General features: G+C 41.1%; 1 protein-coding gene across 3 annotated transcripts in view; it reads right to left on the bottom strand.

Annotated features, from left to right (window-relative positions):
- Positions 1 to 2,020: 2,020 nt before the first annotated feature.
- ghra (growth hormone receptor a) overlaps positions 2,021 to 26,256 on the bottom strand; it is a 31,397-nt gene continuing 7,161 nt past the window's right edge. For all 3 annotated transcript variants that reach the window (XM_087170396.1, XM_023394204.2, XM_087170395.1), the window contains 9 exons: positions 22,465 to 22,586; positions 12,106 to 12,235; positions 11,841 to 12,010; positions 10,463 to 10,641; positions 9,583 to 9,727; positions 9,292 to 9,382; positions 8,900 to 8,969; positions 7,605 to 7,837; positions 2,021 to 7,501 (listed from right to left, as the gene is read on the bottom strand). In XM_087170396.1, coding sequence (XP_087026522.1) covers positions 6,733 to 7,501; positions 7,605 to 7,837; positions 8,900 to 8,969; positions 9,292 to 9,382; positions 9,583 to 9,727; positions 10,463 to 10,641; positions 11,841 to 12,010; positions 12,106 to 12,235; positions 22,465 to 22,582 — 1,905 coding nt within the window. In that variant the 5' untranslated portion in view covers positions 22,583 to 22,586 and the 3' untranslated portion in view covers positions 2,021 to 6,732. The remainder of the gene's footprint in view (positions 7,502 to 7,604; positions 7,838 to 8,899; positions 8,970 to 9,291; positions 9,383 to 9,582; positions 9,728 to 10,462; positions 10,642 to 11,840; positions 12,011 to 12,105; positions 12,236 to 22,464; positions 22,587 to 26,256) is intronic.

The following is a 26,256-nucleotide window of genomic DNA, read 5'->3' as shown; positions in this document are numbered from 1 at the left end:
GGGGGGGTTTGGTGGAATTTGGCAACTATCCTGCACGTGCCTGAGAAGTTGGACACATGTGACTTCTACAAAGCCCAGGGATCATATTACCCTCAATACTAGTACATTTATGACCTTTATAGAAGCCTGCAGCCTGACCGTCAATATCAAGAAACACTGCCAATAATACGGATCCTAAATCTTTATGTCCTTTACTATGTTTCATAGATAAAACTTTCCCTCAGAATATTTTGGAGATTTGCGTAAACCGTGCATTGAAACTGTTTTTGCCCATATTTGACAGCAGATGGCGGTGAAGCTCCACACAACAAACCCCCCCGCCACACTCTCAACAGCCAACTGTTGACTACATCAACAGTTCTTGTCCTCCTCGCTGACTCCTTATAGACTCTCCACATTCTTTGACAACTCCACACGAATGAGCTTTAAACAGAGTGCCTCTTCAGTTCAAATGATTAACCTGAGCGACTGTTTCGTTCTGATGATTTACTGTCGCATTTCTCTGTCACACATATTCAAACACATCCAGTTTCAAATCCAACTGTTCAAACTATCCTACACACACTGTGCGTCACATGGAGGTGCCAGCTTGAAATATTTGCAGGAGTAGTCTGTAGGAGATGAATGTGAGTTCTTATCATTTCAGAAAATCCTTTCACTTATTGAACTGTTTAAAATGAAAAATGTCAATCCTGTTTGGTCGGTTGTGGTTTCACATTCTTTTGGTTCCTCAGCTATATGATAAACTGTTTTCTCTTACTGATTATACTGATCGTATATGGTAAAACAAGAAGACAATAAATTTATTCTATTTAAACAAAAATTGTCCATTCAGTTTATTGCTGTGGTATTGTTTGTTTGTGTTTTTATTTGTATTTGACCCATGTAGCACTCACAAATGTGCCATCAACCAAGAGGAGCATCTTACGCAAATTTTTCTGTGCTACCAGTCACATATGGATGTCAACATCCAGAACAAAACCTGTGAAATTGTTTTCAAGACTTAAAGTGTAACACCCTCTGCTCAGTGTAATGTATCCGAATTGCCTGTCAAACTGTGTGTCTGAAAAGGTCAACAAGCAACCGGAGGTAATAAATGAGACCGAGGCGAACTGCTTGTGTGGGCGTAATTGGGCTGAAGATCCAATACAGGGGAACAGTGACTTATGGGTAATTACCTGCAATGTCCTGAGACGGAGAGCTGTGAGTGGCTGTCTCTCTGATTCAATCAGCCCCACACAGAGCAGTGCAGTACACAGCCTCTGTCTTAATTGTCCGATATGCTTTCCCCCTGATGCACAACTGTTTCTGCAGCCGTTTCCTCTCCACTTACCCCAGCAAGACAGAGACAGAGAGAGAGAGAGACAGAGAGAGAGAGAGAGAGAGAGAGAGGGATAATCTCACACTTGTGAACTCATTCACACACACAAAGTGCCTCTGTATTGCTCACAAACAAGTATGCATTCTTCACCCTACAACCACCACACATACATGAACACAACTCCTATTTTCCTCTCTCATACACACACACACACACACACACACACACACACACACACACGCACGCACGCAAGCACATGCACACACACGCACGCACACACACACACACACATAAATCTATTTGCATTTGAACTCTCAGACCACAGTGGGCTGTACATTTTCTCCTTCATTAACATCGTTTTCTGACAGAGTGCTGATCTGAACTGACCTTTCTTGTGCAGAGAGTTGGTTGTGTACTTTTAATGACACCATTGGCAGTGTGTTGAGGTCTTGTGGTCAGAGTTTGGCAAGTCGCATTTTAAATTGAATCCATAACAGAATGCTGTTCTGAATTATAATCAGTAACATGATCTTGATAACCCGGTGGAATCTAATTTAGTTAATTTACTGTTGCATTTCCAACACTAACATTAGATCATTAGTTTAAAGTAAATGATGGCTCTAACTTACAGTGGAGGCCACAAACTGGAGGGAGTGGGGGGCTTTGTAGAAAACCATGAAGATGCTTCGGAAACCACCGTTAACAATTAAAAATGTGTTTTATTTTTCGAAGACTTATGACAAAAATAATGTACAATATGATGAAGTTGCAGTATATACATTTATTATGTAACTTGTTGAGAGCTTATCGATCACACATACAACACCAGAAAGGCTCAACTGGTAAGAGACCAATAGAGAACAATACCAAATCATCAAAGATCAACACAGTTCTTGGCCTTGAGTAAAACAGCAGCCAACAGACAAGGACAGTGGCTCCAGTGTTGGGGTGCGGGTGGGGTCTGAAAATATGATTCAGGCATGAAAATATAGAGCAAAGTCACATCAACTTCATCAAGCCAATGCAAACTGATAGATCACGGTGCTGCGGTTTACACTCTTGAGACCGCAATGCAGCTGTTTTCTAATTCTGACATGCAGAATATTTATCAGTTTTATGAGCCTGGATGAAACATGTCAGAGAACACACACATTAGTCATGGTGCCCCATCCACTGCAGTCAGATCAGGAAGTGGAGTTGATGTCAGGGCTCTGAGCAAACAAATAAATAACACATAGACATAGACTGGTAGACTGGAGCCACTGAACTTATATACATATACATACATACTTACATACATGTATATGAGCTATATACTGCAGTACTCAAGTCAAAAATTTAACTTTTTCCACCAACAAACTGAAAAATATCTGACAGAATTCTCTTCATTTGATAAAGAATAATAACCAGCACAAATTCCAGCACTCACGATTATTTCCAGGCTTAACAGAGCGACCAAAAGCCACCCTTGAACTTACACAAAACCAAAAAGCTGGAGGCCAAAACTCTATAAAACTCTTTTTTTTATAGCCCCATCAAAATGCACCTTAATAATAATGAAATGCTGAAATCACATAGCGGGAGACATGTGAGAGTGTACAGTCACAGTAGAACTATTTCACCCTGCAAATATTTTGATATGACTCCATAAAAGACTGTATCTATCAGCTCTGTCTATCCATAAATCTTTATAGCAAATATTAAATACTCTATTACAGTACATCATTCTATCAATCTGGTAGTGTAAAATATGTCCTATAAACATAGACTCTGTAGAACAAAACTGAAGCTTATTGGTATTGAAAGGTTCCTCATTTGTCTGATTATTGTGCTGAATAAAAAACATAATGCTGTTTTATAATAACATTTAATTCATAGGCTTGATTTATTCTGAGATACAAAATCTGAATACTATTTTAAACATCAGGTATATATATATATATATATATATATATATATATTTACATATATATAAATATATATGCGTGTGTGTACAAAGTGCTTGCTCTAAAGTGTCTGTAACATTTATAAGCTTGAAATAACAGTTGCAAACTTTTACACTACATTAAGAATGAGCTCATTGTGACCTGGCAAAAAAAAAAAAAAAAAATTGCAGGCACAATGTAGTAAACACCTGTACAAAAAAAAGCACCTCCCAATATGTCTTCCCTTTCGTAGCTGTAACCTTTAAAAAGCACTTTCAACAACTTTTAAAGATTTTTTTTTTTTTTTTTTAGAACTTTTCCTCAATATCATAGTTGCAGCACATGTTCCAGTTTGCACACATTCACAATTACCACGGTACATCTGAAAAAAACAAAACAAAACTCAACAGTGCTTTTCCCATCATCTGATCTTCCTTCATATTCACATAGAGCCTGCTGGGGATCTTTGGATGGGTGTGAACACTGTGAAAGTTGGATGAGCATCATTAAGTGACTATATAATGTCTTGATTCTGGGGGCACAGCAGAAAAACTGTCCCGTTGTTGCTAATGATCGCTGAACAGATGACTGAACCAAATCAGACCTCCCCATTTCTCCCAGGCCACAGACCATTTTCAGAAACCAACAGGTTTTTATCACCTCACTTGTACACGATAAAGTGATCTCTTGAATGACCTTCTCCCACCACAGAAAGGCTGAATGCAGGAAAAATACAGGTACCGAGCAGCAATATGTCGTGATTAGTAACATTAATGACACAAAAATATATACTTGTAATTTTACAGCACTAGTAAATATATTAAGACATTTCTGCAACAGCATCGACTTGCTGGTATCATCAGCACTAGGCAGTAACAACAGAACACTGCGAGACATACACAGAGAGAAATGGCACATATTTATCATATTCACATTTTCAAAAATTCTCATTTTATGGCTCTTGCTTTGTCTCTCTTCATTATGGGATTGTCTAGGACAAAGGACCTATTCTATTTGAGTCACTAGCTTGCTTATCTCAGCGATGAGTGCAAAACAACATAATTCAAAGGCAGGGTGTGTTTCCTTTGCACTGTGAAGTATGTTTTGTTTATGGTGAGATGCGCTCATCTCTGACTCATTCATAGATTTGTTGAAATAAAGATGAATTGTGTTGTATCACAAAACCATGCATGTCGCACAACCTTTATTAGCCTAAGCTTCAATAGCTTATCTTATACAGTATCTGCTATGCTGCTGTGTCTGTCACAGGCATATTGTCATAGTCTTTATGATAGAATTCATAGGATGAAAACATATGAGAAACCTAAAACCTTTACAAAAGGTCTCCTTCTCCATTATAATAAGCTTACACTGTCAGTGAACATAGGCAAAGCTTATGCTACAAGCTATTGAGTCTAAATAATTGATTATGAAACAGATTCTGCTTAAATAATGTCCTAAATTTGGTGATTCTGAGAAAAGCATGGGGGCAAAGTATGTGCCTGATTACACACACATATTGCCAACTGTATCAGACTCACATCTATTTCTGCATTTGTCCCTCTATCAGACCAGAACTTGGAACTCTACTAGTGCTTACATTTTTGGTTTGGAAACTGCGGTCAGTTTACTGGGTATTATCGGAAACGTGCAAATTACAGTTGAATGGCCTCACAAAACGTTCACCCCTGCAACTACTTTCTTAGACAATTTCCAGCTCATAATTTTTATAGCTATGTCAGAAAGGCAAAATTAAATCAGTCAATTAAGGCAAATATTTATGATGTAGTGTGTGTGTGTGTGTGTGTGTGTGTGTGTGTGTGTGTGTATGACTGTGTTAGTGCATGTGCAGTTTTTTAGTAGTGAATCTAACACAGAAGAGAGGTTTTACACCAATTCACCTGCATAGCGCAGTGCTTGCCTGTATATAGCAATGCATAAATGGACAAATCCCACTTATGTAAGCATACCTTAGCACAGATATGGCAAGCCAGTAACACTATCATAGGCACAGGTCGTTAACACTGTGTACTTGGCAGTTAGTAAGTATAAAATGTTAGCTAATTACAGCTATTACATACTTTCACAGTCTTTCAACTTGCTCCAGGTGCTGTCCCTGCAATGACTATGCAACATGAGAACTAAGAGAATACAACTCCTTAGGTTTCCACTGTAAGTGAGAGCTGGTTGAAAAGGTGAGACTTAGCAGCTGTTTCTGAATTACTGGGTGTTCCCTTCTGATAAATAACTATATCAATGAGTCCTTGAGCAAGGCACTTACTCGGTGGTGCTCAGTGTACTAAAGCACTAAGTGGCTCCCAACTGTGACTGAATCTGAATAAATTCTTCCTCTTACTACAAGAACTGCTGCTCATTGCAGTAAGTGATGTATGTTCACAGTACTATGTGCATGTCAAAAATAAAAAACTCAGGTTAAAAGAAAATTCCATGTTGGGACATGTATAATCAGTAATTAGATTATGATTAAATCTAATTATATTCGTCACCTCTATTTCTACTTCAGTGGGTGATTTCCTTCACTTCCCAGAATGCCTTTCAACATCCCAGAAGGACGGAAAGAAATGTATATTAACAGTATATGTTGCTTGTTGATGTTTTTTGTTTTCCTTGTTTATTCATGTCTGTTTGCATTTTGTACTCTATGGTTCTTTTGGAGCAAAATCTCATTATATCATATACTCAGTTTGGCCACTTAATCATGAAAATATGAACAGCATGCCATTGAACAAAATGAAGCCAGGAATGCAAGGTAAAACTGCATAGTTGTGTTTTCAACTGTATTTCTGGGCAGATTTTTCCTTCAGCTAATGCCTTTTTGTATAAAAATATATCTCTAGCAAAGTACTAATAAGATGACATGATGAAATAAGAAATTTTAAGAATACAAAATAAGCCACAATTGAGCGGCAAAAACACCTCTGCCAGCAAGAGGTGTCAACATCAGGGATGACTTCGTCACGGTGTGGTATGAAAAATATGACTAGAATGTGCTTGTCTTGTCCCAGTCAATCATACACTGACATCTCTCTGTGAGGTTAAGACTTTAGCGATGTCATTGCACTAAACACAATTAGCCACAGATGTTATGAGATCCAAGGAAGCAGTGAGCTAATGCTTTTTGGACTCATGACGATCACAGTCTCAACCTTATACTTTTGTGCGTCATGTGCATGGATGTTAACAAATAGAGCAAACTGTGCATTTATTAACATTTTTTTAGCGTTTACTTTTGGTAGCCTCTGCATCAAATGTATTGATGTAGCAAATGTGAAAGAGCCAAGAATACAACTTGTAGCTGTAGCATGTCTCCCTTTCAGCACCCTCTGAAAACAAACACCTGTACACTCTCACCCACGCTGTGTGCTACGAGTTATTTGGTTTCCAGCACGAAACAGGTAGAAACAGACTGCAGGGGACTTCCTGGTCAATCAACCTTACACCTTAAGGTCCAATGGCATTGTCATTTCATGGCGACAGGTTCCCCAGCAGGTCTGGGGTGATATACCCTACAGGCATAGCAGGTAGGGCCTTGAGGGGGTGCTGGGGCAGGCAGGGAGGAGGAGACTGGTGGGGAGGGGGGTTGAGGAGCAGACTATGCTGACTGTCCACCTCCTGTACCACTGTGTAGTCTGCGACAGGAGCCAAGAACTGGGACTGGGGAGAGTCAGGAAGAATGTAAGGTGATCGATTATCCTCCACTGTGCCTGCGGGTTTGGTTTCCACTGGCTGAGGGTGTATGGTTTGGTACCCCTCACCAGGCATGGGGGAGCTAGGGGGAGTGCTGATCTGCCGGGCATTGCTCTCTGTGGTATAGCCGCTTCCCTCAGCATCCACTACCAGCAGCCTTAACTGCAGCTCTTTCTTCTTCTTTTCCTCGGTCTCATCACTGTCTTCACCCTCTTTTCCTTTCTTCTTCATTTCCTCCTCTGTGGCAGTGGTGCTCTCCTGGATTCTGAGTTGCTGGCCGGGAGAAAGCACCACGCCTCCGGAGGGCATAACATTGCTGACTTGGGCATAGAAGTCTGTGTTGACCCAAGTTTGGGGCCCTGCAGTTTGGGTTTGGACGAGGGGCCTCTCGCCTCTCTCTGGGGTTGGGGCTCTTTCTACCAGGTCAAGGGAGGCTTCTCCATCCTCGGGTTGGCCTGGCAGCAGGGTGGCCATCAGCATTAGGGTGTCTTGGTCGGGCAGATCTGGGTCATAGCAGCTGGCCCTGCCTGAGTCATCATCAGGGAAGCTGGGGGAGAAGGAAACAGGTGGAAAACGGGGATGAAATTCATATTTAAAAAGCCCTCTGAAAACATGAAAACACTGCCTTCACAAGAGAACCTGTGCAGTACCTAATGGCGTTGGCGCACCCTATGTTCATGTGGTGGCTGACAGGTTGGGACAGACCGAGGAGCCTCTGGGTGTCTGAGCCTTGGTTGTCCTCCTTCTCCCCAGTGTCTGCATCCACAGCATCCACCTCGATGAACTCCACCCATGGCTCGTCTTGGTAGAAATCTGGTGCATACGTGGGCAGGCCACCCATACCTCCACTCAGGATAAAATTCAGCTCGTCCAGCTTCCCCTTCTGCATGTGCACAAATTTGTGCATACATTAAGAGTGTGATTTAATCAGGAAGCAAATATCCATATAATAATAAAAGGCCTACCTTTTGCTATTCTCTACACAGCAATGTAATTTTAGTATCAGCTGCACCAAACACACTTTTTGTTTCACCCTTTTTGTTATTGTGAAATAGCAGCATTACCATTATCAGGACTTTTTTTTCCAGAGGTTCAGGGTTGAAGTTGGATTATAAAGAGCAAACAGGCTGCATGTTAAACGCATCCCGTATCCTCTGGCGATAATATACCCTCAACACAATGATGAACCACAACCCTGCTCATGTCTTATTATTATACCTCAGTGATCCTCCTGTCCTTGTGCTTTCAGATTATTTATGGACATTTTTTTATTTGATTGTTGACACAGATGATAAACAAGCAGTGATTGGGAGAGGGACAGTGGGTGGTGTGATGATTACGTGGCCTAATGTGCCTCAGCCAACTGAGCCACATGGACGCCCAGTTAGTGTCTGTTTTTGATCAACATTACAATGGAAATGTAATAAAAAAAAAAAAACAGTGGTTACACAACACTTTATACAATCACTTTACTGAATAAACAATGCACAAATCCACATGTTGACTGCTGTGAACTATTGATGGCTACAATTTCCCTCTTTGTGCATGTGCAGTACAAAAGAATATATGTATTAGAGACTGAATGATACTGCATTTTCGAAAGTAAAAAAATATATAATCACAATATAGAAGCTAACATTTATTTTGAAATACATAATGCAAATTCTTTAAAAGTGGTTATTAAAAGGCATATATACAATGTGGGACATTTCAAAGTTGAGGTCTGTGGGGGGTAAACTATGAAACGGTGACACTATATATATATATATATATATATATGTGTGTGTATGTATACGTAGCTGGAATATACCAGTAACCAGTGTCACTAATCTGTGACAAGCTAGCTAAAACCAGCCATGCCAATGTATCACTTGGGTGAAATAAATTAATGAATGGATGAATGAATGAAAGACAAGGCAGAATAACAACACAGACATAAATGTACCTTTAACAGCTCTGGATCAATGCCTTTAATTTTGGGTGCAGGAACAGGTGGCAACAGAATCATCATGAATCTGTAGGGGGAGGGAGAAGAGGAGGAAGTAATGAAGATAATCTGTTGTCAGTATTTGGTGTATGCATGTGAGTGAGTGAGTGTGTGTGTGTGTGTGTGTGTGTGTGTGTGTGTGTGTGTGTATGTATGTGTGGGTGTGGGGCATGACAGATGAGGCCACGCTAAGAGTGGCACTGCAAAATCTGCTGCTGATTTAGCAAACATCTTGCCTGTTGTCAGTAGAGATTGAATGAGTTTTAGACACTATAAAGGAGAGAGAGAGAGGAAGAGAGAGAGAGAGAGAGAGAGAGAGAGAGAGAGAGAGAGAGAGAAGATGTTCCTACCTGTGCTGTTGAGAGACGACAATCAGCATGATGAGTATGAGGATGCCCACAGTCCCGAAAATAAGAATAAGTGTGAGTGGGAAAGTAGTCTCTAAAAAAAACAAAAAAAAAACGCAGAACATATCATCATCATCATTATCATCATCATCATCATCATCATCATCATCATCATCATCACAAGTACAAAGTTCAAGGTTGTTCTAAGCGATGCACTCTGAAGTGAACGAGCCAACGGGGCCAGTCATATTTATTTATTACATCTGTTCCACCCTTGACCCACCATGATTTTACCTCTGCTTGAAACTTGAATGAAGATGGAGTCACTGAACTCTCCAAACTTAATGAAGGCCTGCATCCTGCAGCGGATGTGCACCTCGTACTCTTTTCCTATGTGCAGACCATAGATTGTCTGCTGGGTGTGCCGCTGAATCTCCAACTGAAGTACAGAAACACATGGGAAGGGGAGAGATAGAGTGAGAGAGAGAGAGAGTGAGAGAGAGAACAAAAACACTGTTTAAAAAAGTGATTTTTGTTGCGTTTTAATTCACTGAAGCTGCTAAATAGGGTGTCAAGAACTCTGTGTTTATTTTTGGTACCTGTAACTGTGACCTTACCAAAGGTGCAATTGTTGAGTCATTTCAGATACATTAGACAGAGCACATGCTGTTATAATAGAGGGCTCTAAAGCGGTTTCCAAGTCTTGCATTTCTCAGACTGGCCGGCCAAGTGGTAATGAATATGAGCCTGTACAAGGTCCCATGGCCTCTGACCTACAGATCCCTCCCTTCACTTCCTTCAGAGAGGCTGTGTTCTCCCAGAGGGCCTTGCTCCGGCTTCCACTGCCTTGCCAACAGAGCTGCACCGCATTTTAGCCACGACACTTGAGGGGGGAGGGGAAAGGAAACACGACACTCTGCCTCTATGACCTACCTACAATTTACTTTTAAGGGGGTGCATGAGTGTTTGCATTTGAGAGCTTGTGTATGTGCACAGAGCCATTTTGTAAAGTGTTACGGTGTGTGTTTACATGTGTTAGCACATGCAGTACTGTGTGTGTGTGTGTGTGTGTGTGTCTGTGTGTGTGTGTGTGTGTGTTTGTGTGTGTTTGTGTGCATAAAAGCAAAGGAGGGGGAGAGAGAATTTAAGAGCAAGTAAAAGAGAGAACACTCACTGCTTCCCAGTTTGTGGAATTTCTCTCCCTGTACTGGATCTCGTACTCAATGCGCATCCAGCCCGCCCCAACGTCTGCAGAGGGCGGGGGCTCCCAGTTGACCATGACATCATAACTTAGCCCAGAGGGACTTACATTCAGGATGGTCCAGTTTAGAGACACTGGTGGGTCGGGACGCACTGCAAGGAAAAGGGTAAAAGTTCAGTTTGAACAGAACAAAAACTATAGCAAGCTATTAATACCGCTGAACATTCATGAATTCATTAATGGCTTTGACTGCATTATTTGTAGATGAACAAATAAAGAATTATACTTAATCAAAGACACCACTGTATATGTTCTATAAGTCAATGCATTTAAACAATCTGAAGTATCAAATGGAGGCCACCTGTATGTTAACATGCTGATGCTATGTGCTGTATATGTTTCGCCAGTCTCCTCTGATAACAAGCATTTTGTAAAAATCAAACTCACTGGTTTAAAACTAATAAACTCAACATGTTCACAAGTATGCCAGTCTTAGCCTCACGGGCTGTGGGCCTAAACATGTAAGGGTTGTGTTAAAGGTGGCATGGGAGAAAAAGCCAGGCGGTCATGCCAATCTGCTGACTGGATTACAACATAGTGTGTGTACTGTGTTGATATTTTGACCTGAGCTTGGTTTAAGGAAGATCAAACAAAATTGTGTTCAAAAAGTGTTAAAAAAAACCTGGGAATTCACTGGAAAGCCACCTATTGCAAACTGCTATTTCTAGGGTATAAGGAGAAACTTTTGCCTGATGGTAGCACAAGCAGGGAGCTAATTAAAAACACAAGGACTATGACTCATGTGGGGACCATTAATATCAACAGCAATCTTCCTGGAGATGCTGCCAGCAGCTGATGAGATATCTTTCTCCGGACATAAAATTGTTGGACGAACGGCTGGACCAAATGACCAACCATTCATGTCCTTTTTACTATACACGTACTGTAGGTTCAGTGGTTAAAAAGACAACATTGAATGTTATCTATCTTTTTTTAAAAACATGCTGATAATCAATTTTCACACATGAGAAGAGATAATAAGAAAAAAAATTTCTATGGAAGAGATAACAGCAAACATATGACATTGCCATGTGATAATAGAAAATCTATCAGCATTGGCTACAGTCCTGGTTAGATAAATACCATCAGACATCAAAACATTTACTGTGTAAACATTGTGTATCTGATGTGTGATATTGACAAGCATGTGACATTTGCTGGTCTAGCTGATATGTGGCAGCAAGTACCATTTCCTGGAAACCTTCAGTGCAGGTAATCTATCATACTAGACCATGCTTCACACTGTTAAATCGCAAAAATAAGGACATACGCACACATGTTGGTTACTAACCAATATTTTCCACAGTGAAACAGTCGTCGTCACTGAAAAAGGTGATGTTGTTTTCGCCGCGGAGCTGCATGCAGTAGGGGATCCAAATAGATGTGTGGTTTACATCAAAGTAGCATTCCCGCTTTGAATGGATATACTCCGGACACTCTTTCCATTCACTGGTTGGAGACCTGAAGGAGGGAAACAAATGCATTAAGTGCTCCACAAGCAAAACTATTGCTTGGCTTCCTCCAGCTTAAGTACACAGAGTGGCGACCACACTCACTCTTTCTTAAGGTAGAAGACTCTGAGTGCTCCGGGGGAGGACAGGTTGTGGAAGTCACCTGGACTCCACCAACAGCGGAATGTCTCCTGGTCCCTCGATATGCACTCTGTGAAATGAGGCTCAAGGGAGCCTGCGAGACAGTGAGAGAAAGACAAGGGTAAGAGACAGACAACACAGAACAACTCAGACTGCATTAGGCTGATGAATCACCTTTACTGAGGTCTATCCACCCTGTAACGGTTTAAATTCATCAATGCAAGAACACTGATAAAGCCTAACCTCCGTTACCCTCACTCTTCCTTGAACCATCGCCACTGCGAATCGACACAAACAACAATCACTTTCTTCACAACAGAGATGAGCAAAATAGCTGCAATCCTATCTAAACCACAATGTAAGGGTGAGAGAACACACCAGAGTGTGAAGTAATAACACCACGATATAATAACAACATCTCAAGTTCACCACCCATCCTTGAGGGATTGAGAAACCGTCAATAAAATGTTCTAGTCCTAAAATTCTGAGATTGAGTGTGAGGCTTTGTTTATGCACAAAGGGCTGTTATACAAATTCAAATGCCTCCTTACCATATGATAACATGATATGTTATGCATATATGCATATATTTGACTAACAGAAGCTACATTTTCTTGATGAAGATATTCACATATACAAATGTCTTTGAAGCAGGTGTGTTGGAAAGTTTCTTTTCAAGACCATTACAGTCCGGCAAATGTGTAAACATACTTTATTCTTCTTTCTTCCATCTAACATACTTGCACTCACACCCTGCATTGCAGGAGCATCACATTTGTAGTGATGGAGATTACACCTGCACGTAGCTGCCAGCTGCCTCGAGAAAAACACACACACACCACCCAGAAGGAAGCGAACGTCATGAGCAACACTCTCCGCTGGCGGGAGATAAGACTAACTTACAGTCTGCAGTGAGTGACGTCGCATCGATTTTCAGTCGCCGTGCCTTTATAACCTGCAGATCTATCCACACACATTTCATACCTTTCGTCCTGTGCCCCACCCCGAGGCCCCTGACTCAGCCCTTTCCACCTCTCCTTCAGCACCCTGTCACTCCTCATCACCAATCCCCTACCACCTCCCTCTCCTGACAGTGAGGCCATGCAGCTTCTCATCCAGCGGAGAGCGCCGGGGTTTTGGTGCAACCATAAATAAGCAACTGAAGGTATCATCGATTTTCTGCTCCACCCTCTCTACCCCCAGCTCTCTCTCCTCACTGGCTGCAGCATAAATCACACTCAGAACCAGAACATAAACACGCTTTTCAGAACACAAGGCAAGGAATTAAAGACGGAGTGGAGCAGACCAATATCGTTGGATAGTTTTTGAGTTTATAAACATAAAATCAAAACGATCTCCGCATACACTTACTCAGGGCTGCTAAATCTCACTTGAAGAGATCAAATCTTATGCTACCAGCATGTGCATACATACATACACCATTAGCACACAGACACAAACCTGCTCAGCATGCATCCCCAATTAACATAAAAACACACTTCCAACCACAAACGCCACAACAAAGCAACCAAGCCCCAACCCCCGGGCAGGTCAGACTGCACACACACACACTCATAATTTATTCACACAGAATTTACACCATTTCTTTGATTACTTTGCTTACTTTCTATTTGATGCCAGTGTAACTTCATAATTCACCGCATTCCTATGCCGTTTTGCCTCTAGCCCCCCCCCCCCAAATCACCCGCCCGCCCTGCTCTCCACCTTCCCTCCCTTCATCTTCTGCATACTGTCGTGGTTCCCAGAGCTTTGCTATTTCAACTCGCCCTCCCTCCCCCATCCAGCAAATTCCAGCTGCCACCATCAAAGAGGTTTCTGCAGACACTGAATGCAAAGGAGAGCTTAAAAACTACAGCAGGACAGGTTACGAAAAAAAAAAGTCAAGTCAAATAACACCTTGGGAATCCATGTACCTAGGTTGATATATATCTCTTGATGCCTGGGAATGTTAAGGTCAGCAACTTTTCAGGCATTTGCTATAATAACATTGTTCCTAAATACATGTCTACACTGTTATTCATTCATTTGTGTACTTTCATCACTGGTTACTTCCAAAGATTTGATCCTTTAAGCTGTTGCTCATGTGAAACTATTAACATTGTTGTGTGAATGTCATCTCGCAGCTGTTGTACTAGTCTGGGTGGAGAAGACCCGAAAGCATACAGACAGATAGTGTTTTTGAAAGTTAGCCTGTCCATAAAGAATGGGGCTCTGCTGGTAAATGTCATAGGGTACACCCATTTAAAAAAAAAAGAAAAAAAAGAAAAAAGAAAGTTTTTTGCATGGTTGGATGGCAGTCGAATCTGAAGTGTGTCAAAGGTAAAAGGTTGTGCGGCAACACCTGGAAAAGTCGCACATTCTCACCTAATTCTCAGTGTCTCTTTCTCCTACTCAGTTGCCGACTGTCATACTTCTTCTCTTGCTGCTTCATATCTGATATCATAAAGTTTAATGCTGTTTAAAAAAAGAAAAACCTTCTCACCATACCGTCTTTTTCAGAGGTTAAAACAAAGGAAAATGAGTTGTTCAAGTTGTAACTGGCTCACAAGCCAGGGGGCAACGTCTTGACAGCTCGATGCTGATTACCTGCCATGCATAGGCTGTTAATTTTGTTGTAGGGCCTTACTTGTAGATTTCCTTCGTACTAATATATAACCATCACAGAGCCTCAGTGATGAGAAGCTAAATCCTGCCTGTACCTGCCAGCTGCCATTAAGTGACAGCTGAAAGCCTTCGGCTAGAAGGAAAAAAAAACTAATTTTGTGTGTATGTGTATGTGTGTATGTGCAGCCTGATAAACAACTCTTTGCTTCACGTCCTGTCTTCATCAATCCATACAGAGGAGCTAGGAAACCACTTATCTACCTTGATGTCAGCTTTAGCCATTAAGGTTTAAAATCCACTAAAAAGCCTAAAAAAAGCACTCTTCCCTCCAGCCCTCGCGCCAGCTGGCAAACAGCACTAAAAAGGCGGTGAGAGAGGTGCAACCGCGCTTTATCAGTTATCGCACTGTGAAATGCTTGACCGTCATGAGGAGCGCCAGGAAAATGAGGCTATGACGCTATGAATGACCACCTTTTCCAGCTCATTTGCAGATTTAAGTTAGTGTTGTGGTTAAACGCTTGAAAGGAGACAGGAGATATGAGAGATGAAGAGGGAGGAAGAGAGAGAAACAGATGGATGGCAACAGTCAGATCTTTGGCTGCAAAACTGAAATGCTGTTGAGATTAAAATTTATGTCATTATATAAAATTGACATATTGAGAAAGATATGTTTCCCTTGATGAAAACAGGAATTTAAACCAGAACATTTCTCTGTCTCTGGAGATGATTCATTTTCTGTGGTGTCCCTCAGGGTTCAATTTTGGGTCTGTTACTGTTCTCTGTATATACTATATATTACCACTAGGAAAAATGACTGGCAGAAACAAAATCAGTTTTAGCTGCTACTCAAATGAAACTTAAATATAGGTTCTATTAATATTTAGCAATGACAATGAGCTGAGCAGAAATATGTCGGGAGATCAAATAGTGGATGAATGTTCATTAAAAAAAAAATTCCACAGCCATTGCAGCTATGTGTCAGACCATACATTAGGAATCTGCATGTGATGATCACAAATTGTATAACTGCATCTTCCAATCTCTGAGATTGGTATTTTCCATCTGCAGTTGCTGAAACACCGTCTGGACATAGAGAAAATATTTTATATTTGCAGTTGGTTTTTTCTGAGAGGTTAATTTTTAAAGCATAACATAGATAAACCTAATCATCTTTTACTTTGGGACTGCATGTACTGTTTGTGAACAGGATGTTTTTTTTTTTTTTTTTTTTACTTAAGCTAAAATAAAATAACACAAAAAATACACACAGATTGGTAGACACAAACACTAGCTTTAAGGGCCATGAATGTCTCTTCATTGTGGTATTAGCACATAATTGATTTGATTGCCCTATGCTTGAAGAGAACACAGACACACGCGGCTGCTGAACAGTAGAACCCTGTTGTCGCTGGTCACTTCACTCGCACAGCTCGTATTCTGCTCTTGACTGAGTGTGTAAACACAATTACACGACACTCAAAGTGCCGCTGCGAGTCTCAATTTAACCCATATAGTATTCACTTGCTTTATGCACCGCTTTAAAAACAGTTAAGTAAACTTAACAGACATATTTGGTACTGCTGTTCAGCATGGTCGACTTCTGACTGACCACTGCAGCACCCAAGCAAGACGATCCACATCACTTCCTGTCCTGCACCATCATCAGGCTGTGTGTGTGTGTTTCTGTTAAGCAGATGGAGAAATTGGCAGCACACACTGAGAGTGTGTGAGTAAAAGTGCCTCTCAGTGTGCACATGCCAAGTTCTACATATCCCTGCACTACAGCCCCAACACACACAGATGCAATTTTCTGCAACACACTATAGTAGAGGTGTTAATGCGCGTGCAGGAGATGGCATCGTTTGTCTTTCATAGGGAACATTTCTGGGATGATGAGGAGGGGAAATTAATGAGATGAGAGAAAAAGATGGGGAGAGGCGAGTGACAAATTTAAACAGGAATTTACTTTATTTCACAAATTCTCCCATGCTTTTTCTATATGTATTTCATTTTTGGGTGGATAAAAATAAATAAAGCGCTTCAAAAAGCGCTTCAAATAGAGCTCAGTAGTGGAGCTTCAATGTTGAGTCAGGAGGCCATGTGGCATTTGAGAGAGCCAGAAAGTGCGAGTAGTGGGCCAGAAGAGAGGGGGAGAAAGCTGAGAGACTGCAACAAGATACAAACAAGGGAATGTAAACAGGTGATATAAATAACAGCCAACATGCACACACAGTTTCACACATAAGTGCACAGACACACACAAATGCACACACACTGAACTTCCACCTTCAAAACAAAAACCGACAAAGAATATCAAAGTGCCATTGTCCAATTCCTTGAATATGTCCTGCCTTTCCTCCCAGTTACACAACAGGACCTATGGCTTTGCTTCCCTATTAGAGTTTGGGCCCACAGGATGACAAGTTCTCGCTCCATCTGATCCTCATTCCCATCAGTGTTCTTAGCTTTGAAGTCTAACAGACACAATCTGGTGTGTTTAACCATGCAGTGACCCAGTCAGCTTACTCTGGTCCCAGCAATTTTTTTGCCTGAACTAATGATGTTAATCTCCTCTAATGCCATTACAGCCCAGGGTATTGGTTTAGTTATGTCATATTATGTCCAAGTGAGAGTAAATATAGATGAGCAGGGGTGTCTGGCTTGTAGCATGGACACCTGCACATCCTGTGCACACACATTTTCTCTCCTCACCTTTCGTTGTCTGTCTTTTTTTATCGTGGCTTGTTCCACTAGGCTGCCATCCACACTTCAGTAGGGTGTCAGACATTTTCACACGGGACAAGGCCACATGTTAAATTCAGCTGCTGCCTGTGTGGCCTTACAGTGAGGTGTGAGATCCCCATTTCAGATATGAGTGATTATGACTCCATGGCCATTTCTTTTTAAATAACTGACACTCTAAAACTCTTGTCTTACACTATTACACTATTTTAATTATTTTGCCTTCATCACAGTTGATCACTCCATCCTCTTGGACCGTCTCAAGCACGCTGTTGGCATTCGGGGACAGGCCCTTCAGTGGTTTGCCTCCAACCTTCAAGACAGATCAACTCTTAGAATTGATAATGTGTGACCTTCCTCTGCACCCATCTCCTGTGAAGTGCCACAAGGCTCCATATTAGGTTCCATTTTTATTTTCCCTTTATATGTTTTCTTTGGGGTCTATCTTTAGAAAATATATCTCCTGGGTATCGTTAAAATTTTAACAGTACAACTATTTTTTTACCAATATAGCCTATCAATCAGGTACTTTAAAGGAACTCTTATCAGTTATTTTGTAAAAAAAAAAAAAAAAAAAATAAGAACAGAATTAACACGCTGCTCTATTTTTTCACATTTACATTCTTGAGTATCAAACTTCAGCAGCATTGTTTTGAACAAATCACCATTATAGACTGATTTTGTAATGATGGAAATGTAAAATAAATGTAATAAAAAATGATTTACTACAGGACTTTGTCTTTGACAGTATTTTTACAGTATTGATGCTCTGCCCGGTCCAGATTAAATTTAAGAACACACCCATAACAATCAGAGGGCTAATGGTTACTTTTCATCATTAACCCATGTTCGTATAATGCAGTTGACTGTGTGTGTGGGCTCCAAGCAGCTAGCATACAAAAAACACCTGGAGTAAAGTCAAATGAACTAAGAGCAATAGGTGATCAAAAACTGGACATTTCTCCACCTGTATGTGATGGACTTTCTTTAGATGCTTCCAAGAGATTTTTATGAAAGGTATAAAATGTGCCTCTGCTAATGTGTGAACAAATGATTTAATTCTTTATAAAAAACAATAGTGGAAAAGTCTACATTACACAGCAAATGCTGCACATTAAATGGGTGAAGTGATTGATGAAACCATCATCGACTAACTACACTGATAACAAGATGAGGATCTGTCTGATGCAGCTCGGTAGGTGATCAATTGATTGCATCACTCTGCTTTGTGGTAATTGATCAAAGCTAATTGTCACAATCTTGAAAGAAGAAAGAAGAAAGAACCTGAAATTTTTAAGTTGGGAATAGTAGAGACAAACAGCCCAGTCAGTCACAGTCAGGTGCCGATGTGTGAGAAAAAGAAAATGCTGCTGCACTGCAGGTCAGACACGGAGCTGGAGTTAATTTCATAATCACCAGTTAGGCAAACATTTCACCAATTATTTTACCCACTGAAAAATATTATGAGTAAAGAACAATATCATACGTTTTTATTAATTTACCATACCTGTCTAGACATATGGAATGAACAGCTGGACATACTGTTGAACAAGGTTATGAGGTTGTAGTGTTAAGATTTTTTGTAATTTGATATTGAAAAATTAAGTGTCCTTTTGATCTTCTTAATTAAGAAAGTTCCACTTTCACTTTTGCTCTTTTACATTTACTTTCCCTTTAAACTCACTTTTGTTAAGCTAAGGACATGTGGCCTACACGCTGCTGCTGGATCTGCTTCTTTGCATCGATCTGTCCATTACAGAGCATTTCTTCAACCATGTATTCTCCCTCCCACCATCTCACAGTAGGCCTATGCATTTCTCTCTCTTCCCTTTAAAGTTTCCAACTTTATGCTTAACTTCAAACAGCATATCCCACACAAGGTCTCAATTTCGCTGCTCAGAGCAAACACACCCACGGCTTGTCTTTGAAGCAGATGTAACTGTAGATTGTGTGTACAAGCCAGGCAGACCAAACCTCTGCACGGTTACCACTGGTTACCACCTCTGTGGCCAAGAACACAGCCTCACACAACAGGATCAATCTATGGGCCTGAGGAGCGAGTCCTCCTGAAACACACAGGCAGACACTCAGGGAAGGCTGGGGGAAAGAAAAAGCAAGTGTGTGTGTTGTGTGTGTGTGTGTGTGTGTGTGTGTGTGTGTGTGTGTGTGTGTGTGTGTGTGTGTGTGTGTGTATGTGTGTGTGAAAGAACAAGATCAAGACAAATGGCTGCCACTGGCTATAATTACTCTGGTAAGCCTTTAAATATATAGGAGCATTTCCAAAAGTCTACTCTTGGCTTGTTGTGTGGCTCGACTGACAACAGACATAAAAATGCGGCAGAAACAGTATAACCCACAAAATTCCAGGAAAGCTCTTAAGTGAAACAACAAAATGATTTTAAACAAGCCCAAAAGCACAGTTTTGAGGGTTATTGACGTGCTCAACAAGATCCAATGATTTCTGCAACATACTGGATGTATCTGAGAGAAAGAGTGGTGGGTAAAAGGTCAGATATAGACTGTTTTAGTGGAGAAAACAGGTGTCGGGATCAGAGATTGTACAGTGGTAAACTTGAGAAAGGCACAGGCTGCGTGTGTTTGCTCGCCCCATCAGTGGGTGCTTTGTGTTTACAGATGTTTCAACGGTTGTTGAGGAAGACCAGGGCAACATTACCACAGAGCTCGCTCGAGACCATTTTGACGTTTGAAGGTGGACCAGTCAGAATGTTTGATGGCGCGACCTCAGCACGTTATCAGTGGTTTGTCTGGGTGCTTATCGGAAAGGTAATGTGAACCCACAGAGATAAAGACATTTGCTGCAGTTTGTGAGCAAATTACAAAGTCAAAGGCAGAATGCCTGAGTGCAAAGGCACAGAGATCAAAACTCTGAGCTTTTACCAATTTACAGTAGAGCGCAGGCACACCCATCTGTTTTACACTAGTGCTTTTAATATGACATGGCATCTTAAAATGTAATCAGACAATGTGCTGAAATCAGCTGTTTTGTGTGAATATTATAAAATCATATTCATAATATAACGTTTTATACACATTACTGGTAGACCTTGCCCTGTTTTCACATGCTGTCACATGACTGTGGCAGTATCTTGACAGGACACGACCTCTGATTCTCAGGTGGGATTCTCACTCAGCTTCACCAAACTAACAAAGTCCCTTACCTTACAGAGCCTGTTGCCCCCCACCCCACCCCAACCACCCAAATTAAGACTAAGACCACAATCAATTAATTTAAATACAGGTTGTTCACACAGAAATACCACAGGTTCAACAGGTTCTTCAATAGAAAAGAAGAGGTGGGGCTGGTTCACAATCAAAACCTGCTAAACAGAGAAATGTGGCTACCAGCACTGGCACCAAACTGATTTTTGCTTGGAAAGGCCAAAATTTATTTCAACACTTTAAAAGAACAACGTGTTCAGAACACATAATAATTGAACCAACGTTCTTAAACTTTTGTGCCACATCGGCAGTTTATTTTCCCCAAAACTGAACCATTTGATCACTGGGTTCGAGAAAGCGGCAGATTGTATAAGTGACCGTAGGCTTCAACATTTATCAGTCAACATATAGAATTAATGATGGCAAATACTAAGAAATCATTTATATGTGCTAAGTACACGTGCATGTACCCAGTAAACCCACATGTACAGTATAGGCCTTCATTCAGAGCCCATATCACACAGCCAAATTTCCTACAGCGTTTGACCAGGTAACATGCGTGCTTTCCATTCTAGCAACAGGTGCTGCAGCCGCCTGACAGGCTGCCCAGAGATGGTTTGGAGGTCTCTCAGGTCTCTGTCTATTGCTGTCTGGCTCACTTGTTAATGGCAATGAGCAGATGCACCTAAGAATATACTGGTAAAATGGTGACTTGCCAAAATGTTCAGCGACAGAAAGGCAGAAAGAAAGAATTTTAAAACCGGTACATCTAGTTGAACCATTTTATATGTTATTTAATCAAATCAATGACTCACGGGCATGTGGATCAACTGCTAATTCAATGTTTTTGTCCAATAATCCTTACCAAAACAAAATAAATGCATTGCCTGACTTTCCACCATTTCCACTTGAAGGAAAGAAACATCATTTTCACATCAGGGTGTGCAAGATTAAAAAGACGCCTAAAAATAAAAACAGTAGCAACATGTTTGGAGACATTTTCTGGCAAAGTGAACAGCAGAATTGATCCCTTCTTGGAAGTTGCAGTATCTTGGCTGTGAGAATTTCTCTAAATCATGTGCCTAGGTAGACTTCAGATAAACAAGAACTGTCTTGGCCAAGGTTGCAGGGCTGCACACTTTCAACCAATTCTAGCCTCAGATGCTTTGACCATTAGTGGAAGACACTAATTCATCATCATCATCTCTGAGCCAGTTGTGTGTTTGAAACTGAGCCTCAATCATGGAAACGATGCGGAAAAAGACATCATAATTGAATTTAAAATTCCTATCTTGGACCCCTGTTGCTTTAGGGCTTTTTAAGAGGTACACTATTTCAAAATTTAAGTTTGGCCTGTTTCCTCAGCCACAGCATTCTTTCACCTAATTATTTCAAATGGTTCAGTGACAGCTGGATTAGCTGGCTGAACATCCTGCATCATCCTGTTCCTGGACTTTGACAGAGAAGTCCCGACGATATATATTTACCCTGGCTCTATTGATCCCGAGCCTGTTTGACTAGCCAAACCAGGAAAGTGCGGCATTTGCTCAACGGTGAACCTTTCTACATGGATCTGAGCAAACACAACATTCTGCAACTGATTTCTGACATAAGATGTGATAACAAGTGTTAACAGAATGTTGCAAAACCTGAATGACATTTGTTAATGTTTAATGAGGAGAGATTGATAAACTGTCTGAAGGATGATTTGTCTCATATCAATCTATTTTTCTTGCTTATTAATTTTTACACAAAGCAGTAAAACCAGTTACTCACCTGATGATATTATGTCGAGCCGGTCTATGAGAAATGCAGAACCTGGAGTGGACAGCCAATCCAGGGAGGATATTAGGAGAAGGAGCAGGAGATTGGAGGACGATGACGAGACAGCCATGATGCTGAGGACAGAGACAGAGGGCAGAATGGGAGAGGGACAGAGACACTGTGATTATAATTATCAGTTGGACGCCATGATGACATGCCCATGTGAAAAAAAAAACCCTCCTTCCCTCACTCTGAGACTCCCTCTCTCTTTTTCTCTCTTTCTTTCTCTCTGCCCTATGAGCACAAACTGTGGCTGCCATTTATTTTCAGCCGGTGTATGTGAAACCCAACACGAGACAGGGAATAATTAATCACCAGGTTTGCTGCTGTGGCAGTTGGAAGTTGTATGTATGAAGCATATTTTTCTGTGTAAATGTGTTGAAAATTATACCCACTTAAAACCATTTTGTTATTGGCAAAGATTTTATACAATCATACCTATTGTAGGTTGAGTATGAAATATATATGAAAACTAGGCAAACAGTAATTGCACCAACTCCACATGTGGTAATATCAAACCTGCATTTCCATTTGCCCATTTGGGGGGCGTCGAAAAAAAAAGGGTGAATACAACAATGACACATTATCACCTTTTAGGTCAATATGGCAAAACTGTTAGCAAACAGTCAGTTGCTTATGTATACATACAGGAGACATTGAGCCACACTAGCATTCATGGCCACCTTGTGAATGTAAGTTTAACACTCTCCTTGTACCTCTGTTTTTGGTCTCCACCAACTCCTGAGAGAAATAAGGCTCAGCAGCCGCTAAAATCTTCCATCATGTTCACCAGCTAGTTGCTATCGTGGTTTATCTGTGGTAAGCTTTTCTAATACCAAATCAAAACTATTTCACATTAACAAGTAGCTGTAGTTATGGCTTATGGTGTCATCACATCATCACATGGTTTAGCAAAACACAGGATAATCTAGAAAGGCTTCTTGGCAAAAAATTTGTACCACAGACCAACGCAGTCATATTTCCCCTGAGCCTAACTCCCCCTCTAAAAACTACACTTGAATTTCCCAACAAAACCTTTAACACAGAAGTGTGGTGACTGCCTCTCTCTCACCCAGGCTATCTACCTACAACTATAATAAGCATATGGACGGTGATATAGAAAAACACTGACAAACTCTTCCCGGTCAATAAGCTGGTGTTGGCGGACAAGTTCTACCAGTCAAGTCCAACCTCTAAATATAGGCCAAACTTTCTGTCCGCACCCTTGGCTATTTACAGCTGTGTCTCCACAACTTTTCACTGGGTAGCCAACAACCCCAAACGTGGAGGTTGTTTCCGAGGGCAACACTGCCAGTATTTTCCCCAGTTTTGGTGTGGCCTGAAAAAAGCCATATAACTACAGTGTGCTACACAGCACATCAAATTCTCATTATGGGGGGAAAAAAGAGTTTGGGCCTAGAAATAGTAAACCAAAAGATCATTTCACAGTATATTTACTTATATAGAGTGACAACAACTGAGCAACAGTGTAGCCACCTCAGGAACATTTTCAAGACCAACAAGCTTGGATGGAGCCTTGCGAGACTTACTGGCAAGAAAATCCCTGGGCAAAGTTCATATGAGTGTTCATGTAACAGCATATATCAAACGCTGGCACCTAAATACAGTAAGATTGCCAGCCACTCATTTACTCTGGATTAGATTTACTGCAGATTTTGAAAAAGAAAAATCTATATTAAGTGAAACTACAGCAAAAATAAATAAACCACAAAAACATTGAACCAAGCACATAGAAACAGGAAAAAAAAATCTATTTCATTGCAAAATTCAAGTTGCTCAAAGTTTGTAAAACTGGACACAATGTCAAATGCAAATTTAACTAATGCAATGACCAACAAAATTTTACACCAATATAAACATTCAGTGTGTGTGTGTGTGTGTGTGTTTATGTATTTGAAGTGGCCATACAAGCCCAGTGTAATAATGAAAGAATTCATGTTAGCAAGCAGCAAGCTTGTCTGGCCTCACTAAAAAGCTCCTTTTATTATCAATCACTGCTCATTTTTTTACATCTGACATTTTGCCCAAATCCGTCTTCAGATCCTCTCAGACCCCGTCTGTCTTTCTCTCCCATCATCTTTTATTCTAAAATCATAATTGAAAACATCTAATTCTTCTCCCCTCATCAAAAGCTAAAGCACCATTATTATGGTGAACTTAACAACACTTTGATGAGCATTTTCAAACCAGTTTCCTTTATGACTCTGGGAGGATTTAAGTTCTTAGCCTTTTTTTTCCACACTGCCTTACATTCTTTAATCAGTTGAAGAACCAAAGTTTTATAAAAGGGAGCCAAACAGCCCCTCCATTCCAACATGTGGCCTCATGTTAATCCCAACATTAGTCTCCCCCTCTCTCATGTGAAAGAGTCTGTGAAAGCCCTGGCAAGGCTGGTGCTTCATCTCCAACTCGTTCACGTTTCTCCCCCATTCCTCTCCCACTCTCGGCCAATTACCGGCTCACAGACTCGAGGGAAGGCTGCCTAAGCCAATCAGAAAAGAGGGAGGCTCAGCCCAGGCTGCCTGGGGTCCCTTGATAAACATTTAAGGCCTCTGTGGTCAACCTTCCTTCCACTACCTCTGCCCTATAACACACACACACACTCACAGACACACAGACACAGACACACACACACACACACACACACACACACACACACACACACACACACATATGCATGAAACATGAGCGCCTCACACATACTGATACACAGATGTACATCTTGCCTTGGCATCCTACTGCCAGCACCATGCTTCTCCTATGTTTCCTCAAATTTCTATTAATCATCTGTGTTTGTTCAGAAGGAGCTGACAAGGGAGGGAGGAAGAGGTTAAGAACAGATGGGATGGTGGTGTAAGGGTGAAGCCAAAGAAGAAGAAAGGTTAGGGGGTGAGAGGTCACATCATGTCTGTGTTAGTCCCTTCTATATCTGCAGAAGAAAAGTATTCGCACAGGCACACGCACGCACGCACGCACGCACGCACGCACGCACACACAGAGCAATGTTGCAAGCCCAAGTTTAGTATGAGGTTCCACCAAAGACACAGCAGAAAGAGAGGACTGAGTGCACTAATTTGCTAGGATAGTGGTTCTCAAACTGTGGGGGGTCATTGCAAGGGGGGTGGTGGGCACATGACCCAGGGGGAAAATGTGGAGAGCATGTACAATTTCTTTAAACAATCAGACTTATGAAGAAAAAATGTATCCAGACAGAATGACAGCTACATAATGGACAGATTTTTATGAAGTCATATCTGATCTAATATGATATAGCCTGTTGCTTTTGAATTCATTACAAATATAGTGGGAGAGATTTGGCTCTATTGTGTACAAAAAAAAAAACTTGAATCAACTCTACTCTCTTTTGGTACCAGGTACTTTCTTTCCCCACTGCAGATAGCATCCCCTCAATGCAGCATCATTACTATAGCGATGACACATGCAGTCATAGTGGGGTCATCTTCAACACGACACACATGAACAACGGAGGCATAGCAAAGAGACACTAAATAGAGAAACGCCTACAACTCCTCAATTTCTGCGGGTTTCCATACTGAAAGTATAGTACAATAACTAACAGAAATGTAACAGGATCTGTCTGATCAATCAGTGGACTGCTGAGTATTCACGTCACCTTTTTGGTATTGCCTCGGCTCGCTTGGAACCTCGGTGGAACTGATACCAACAGTAACAGTTAAATGTACAACTTTTGCCCAATGGAAA

Source organism: Seriola lalandi, unplaced genomic scaffold (assembly GCF_002814215.2).
Source record: "Seriola lalandi dorsalis isolate HSWRI2012SDOR001 ecotype SW California unplaced genomic scaffold, Sedor1 jcf7180002054946, whole genome shotgun sequence".
NCBI lineage: Eukaryota > Metazoa > Chordata > Actinopteri > Carangiformes > Carangidae > Seriola > Seriola lalandi.
This window is presented reverse-complemented; position numbering and strand designations above follow the sequence as displayed.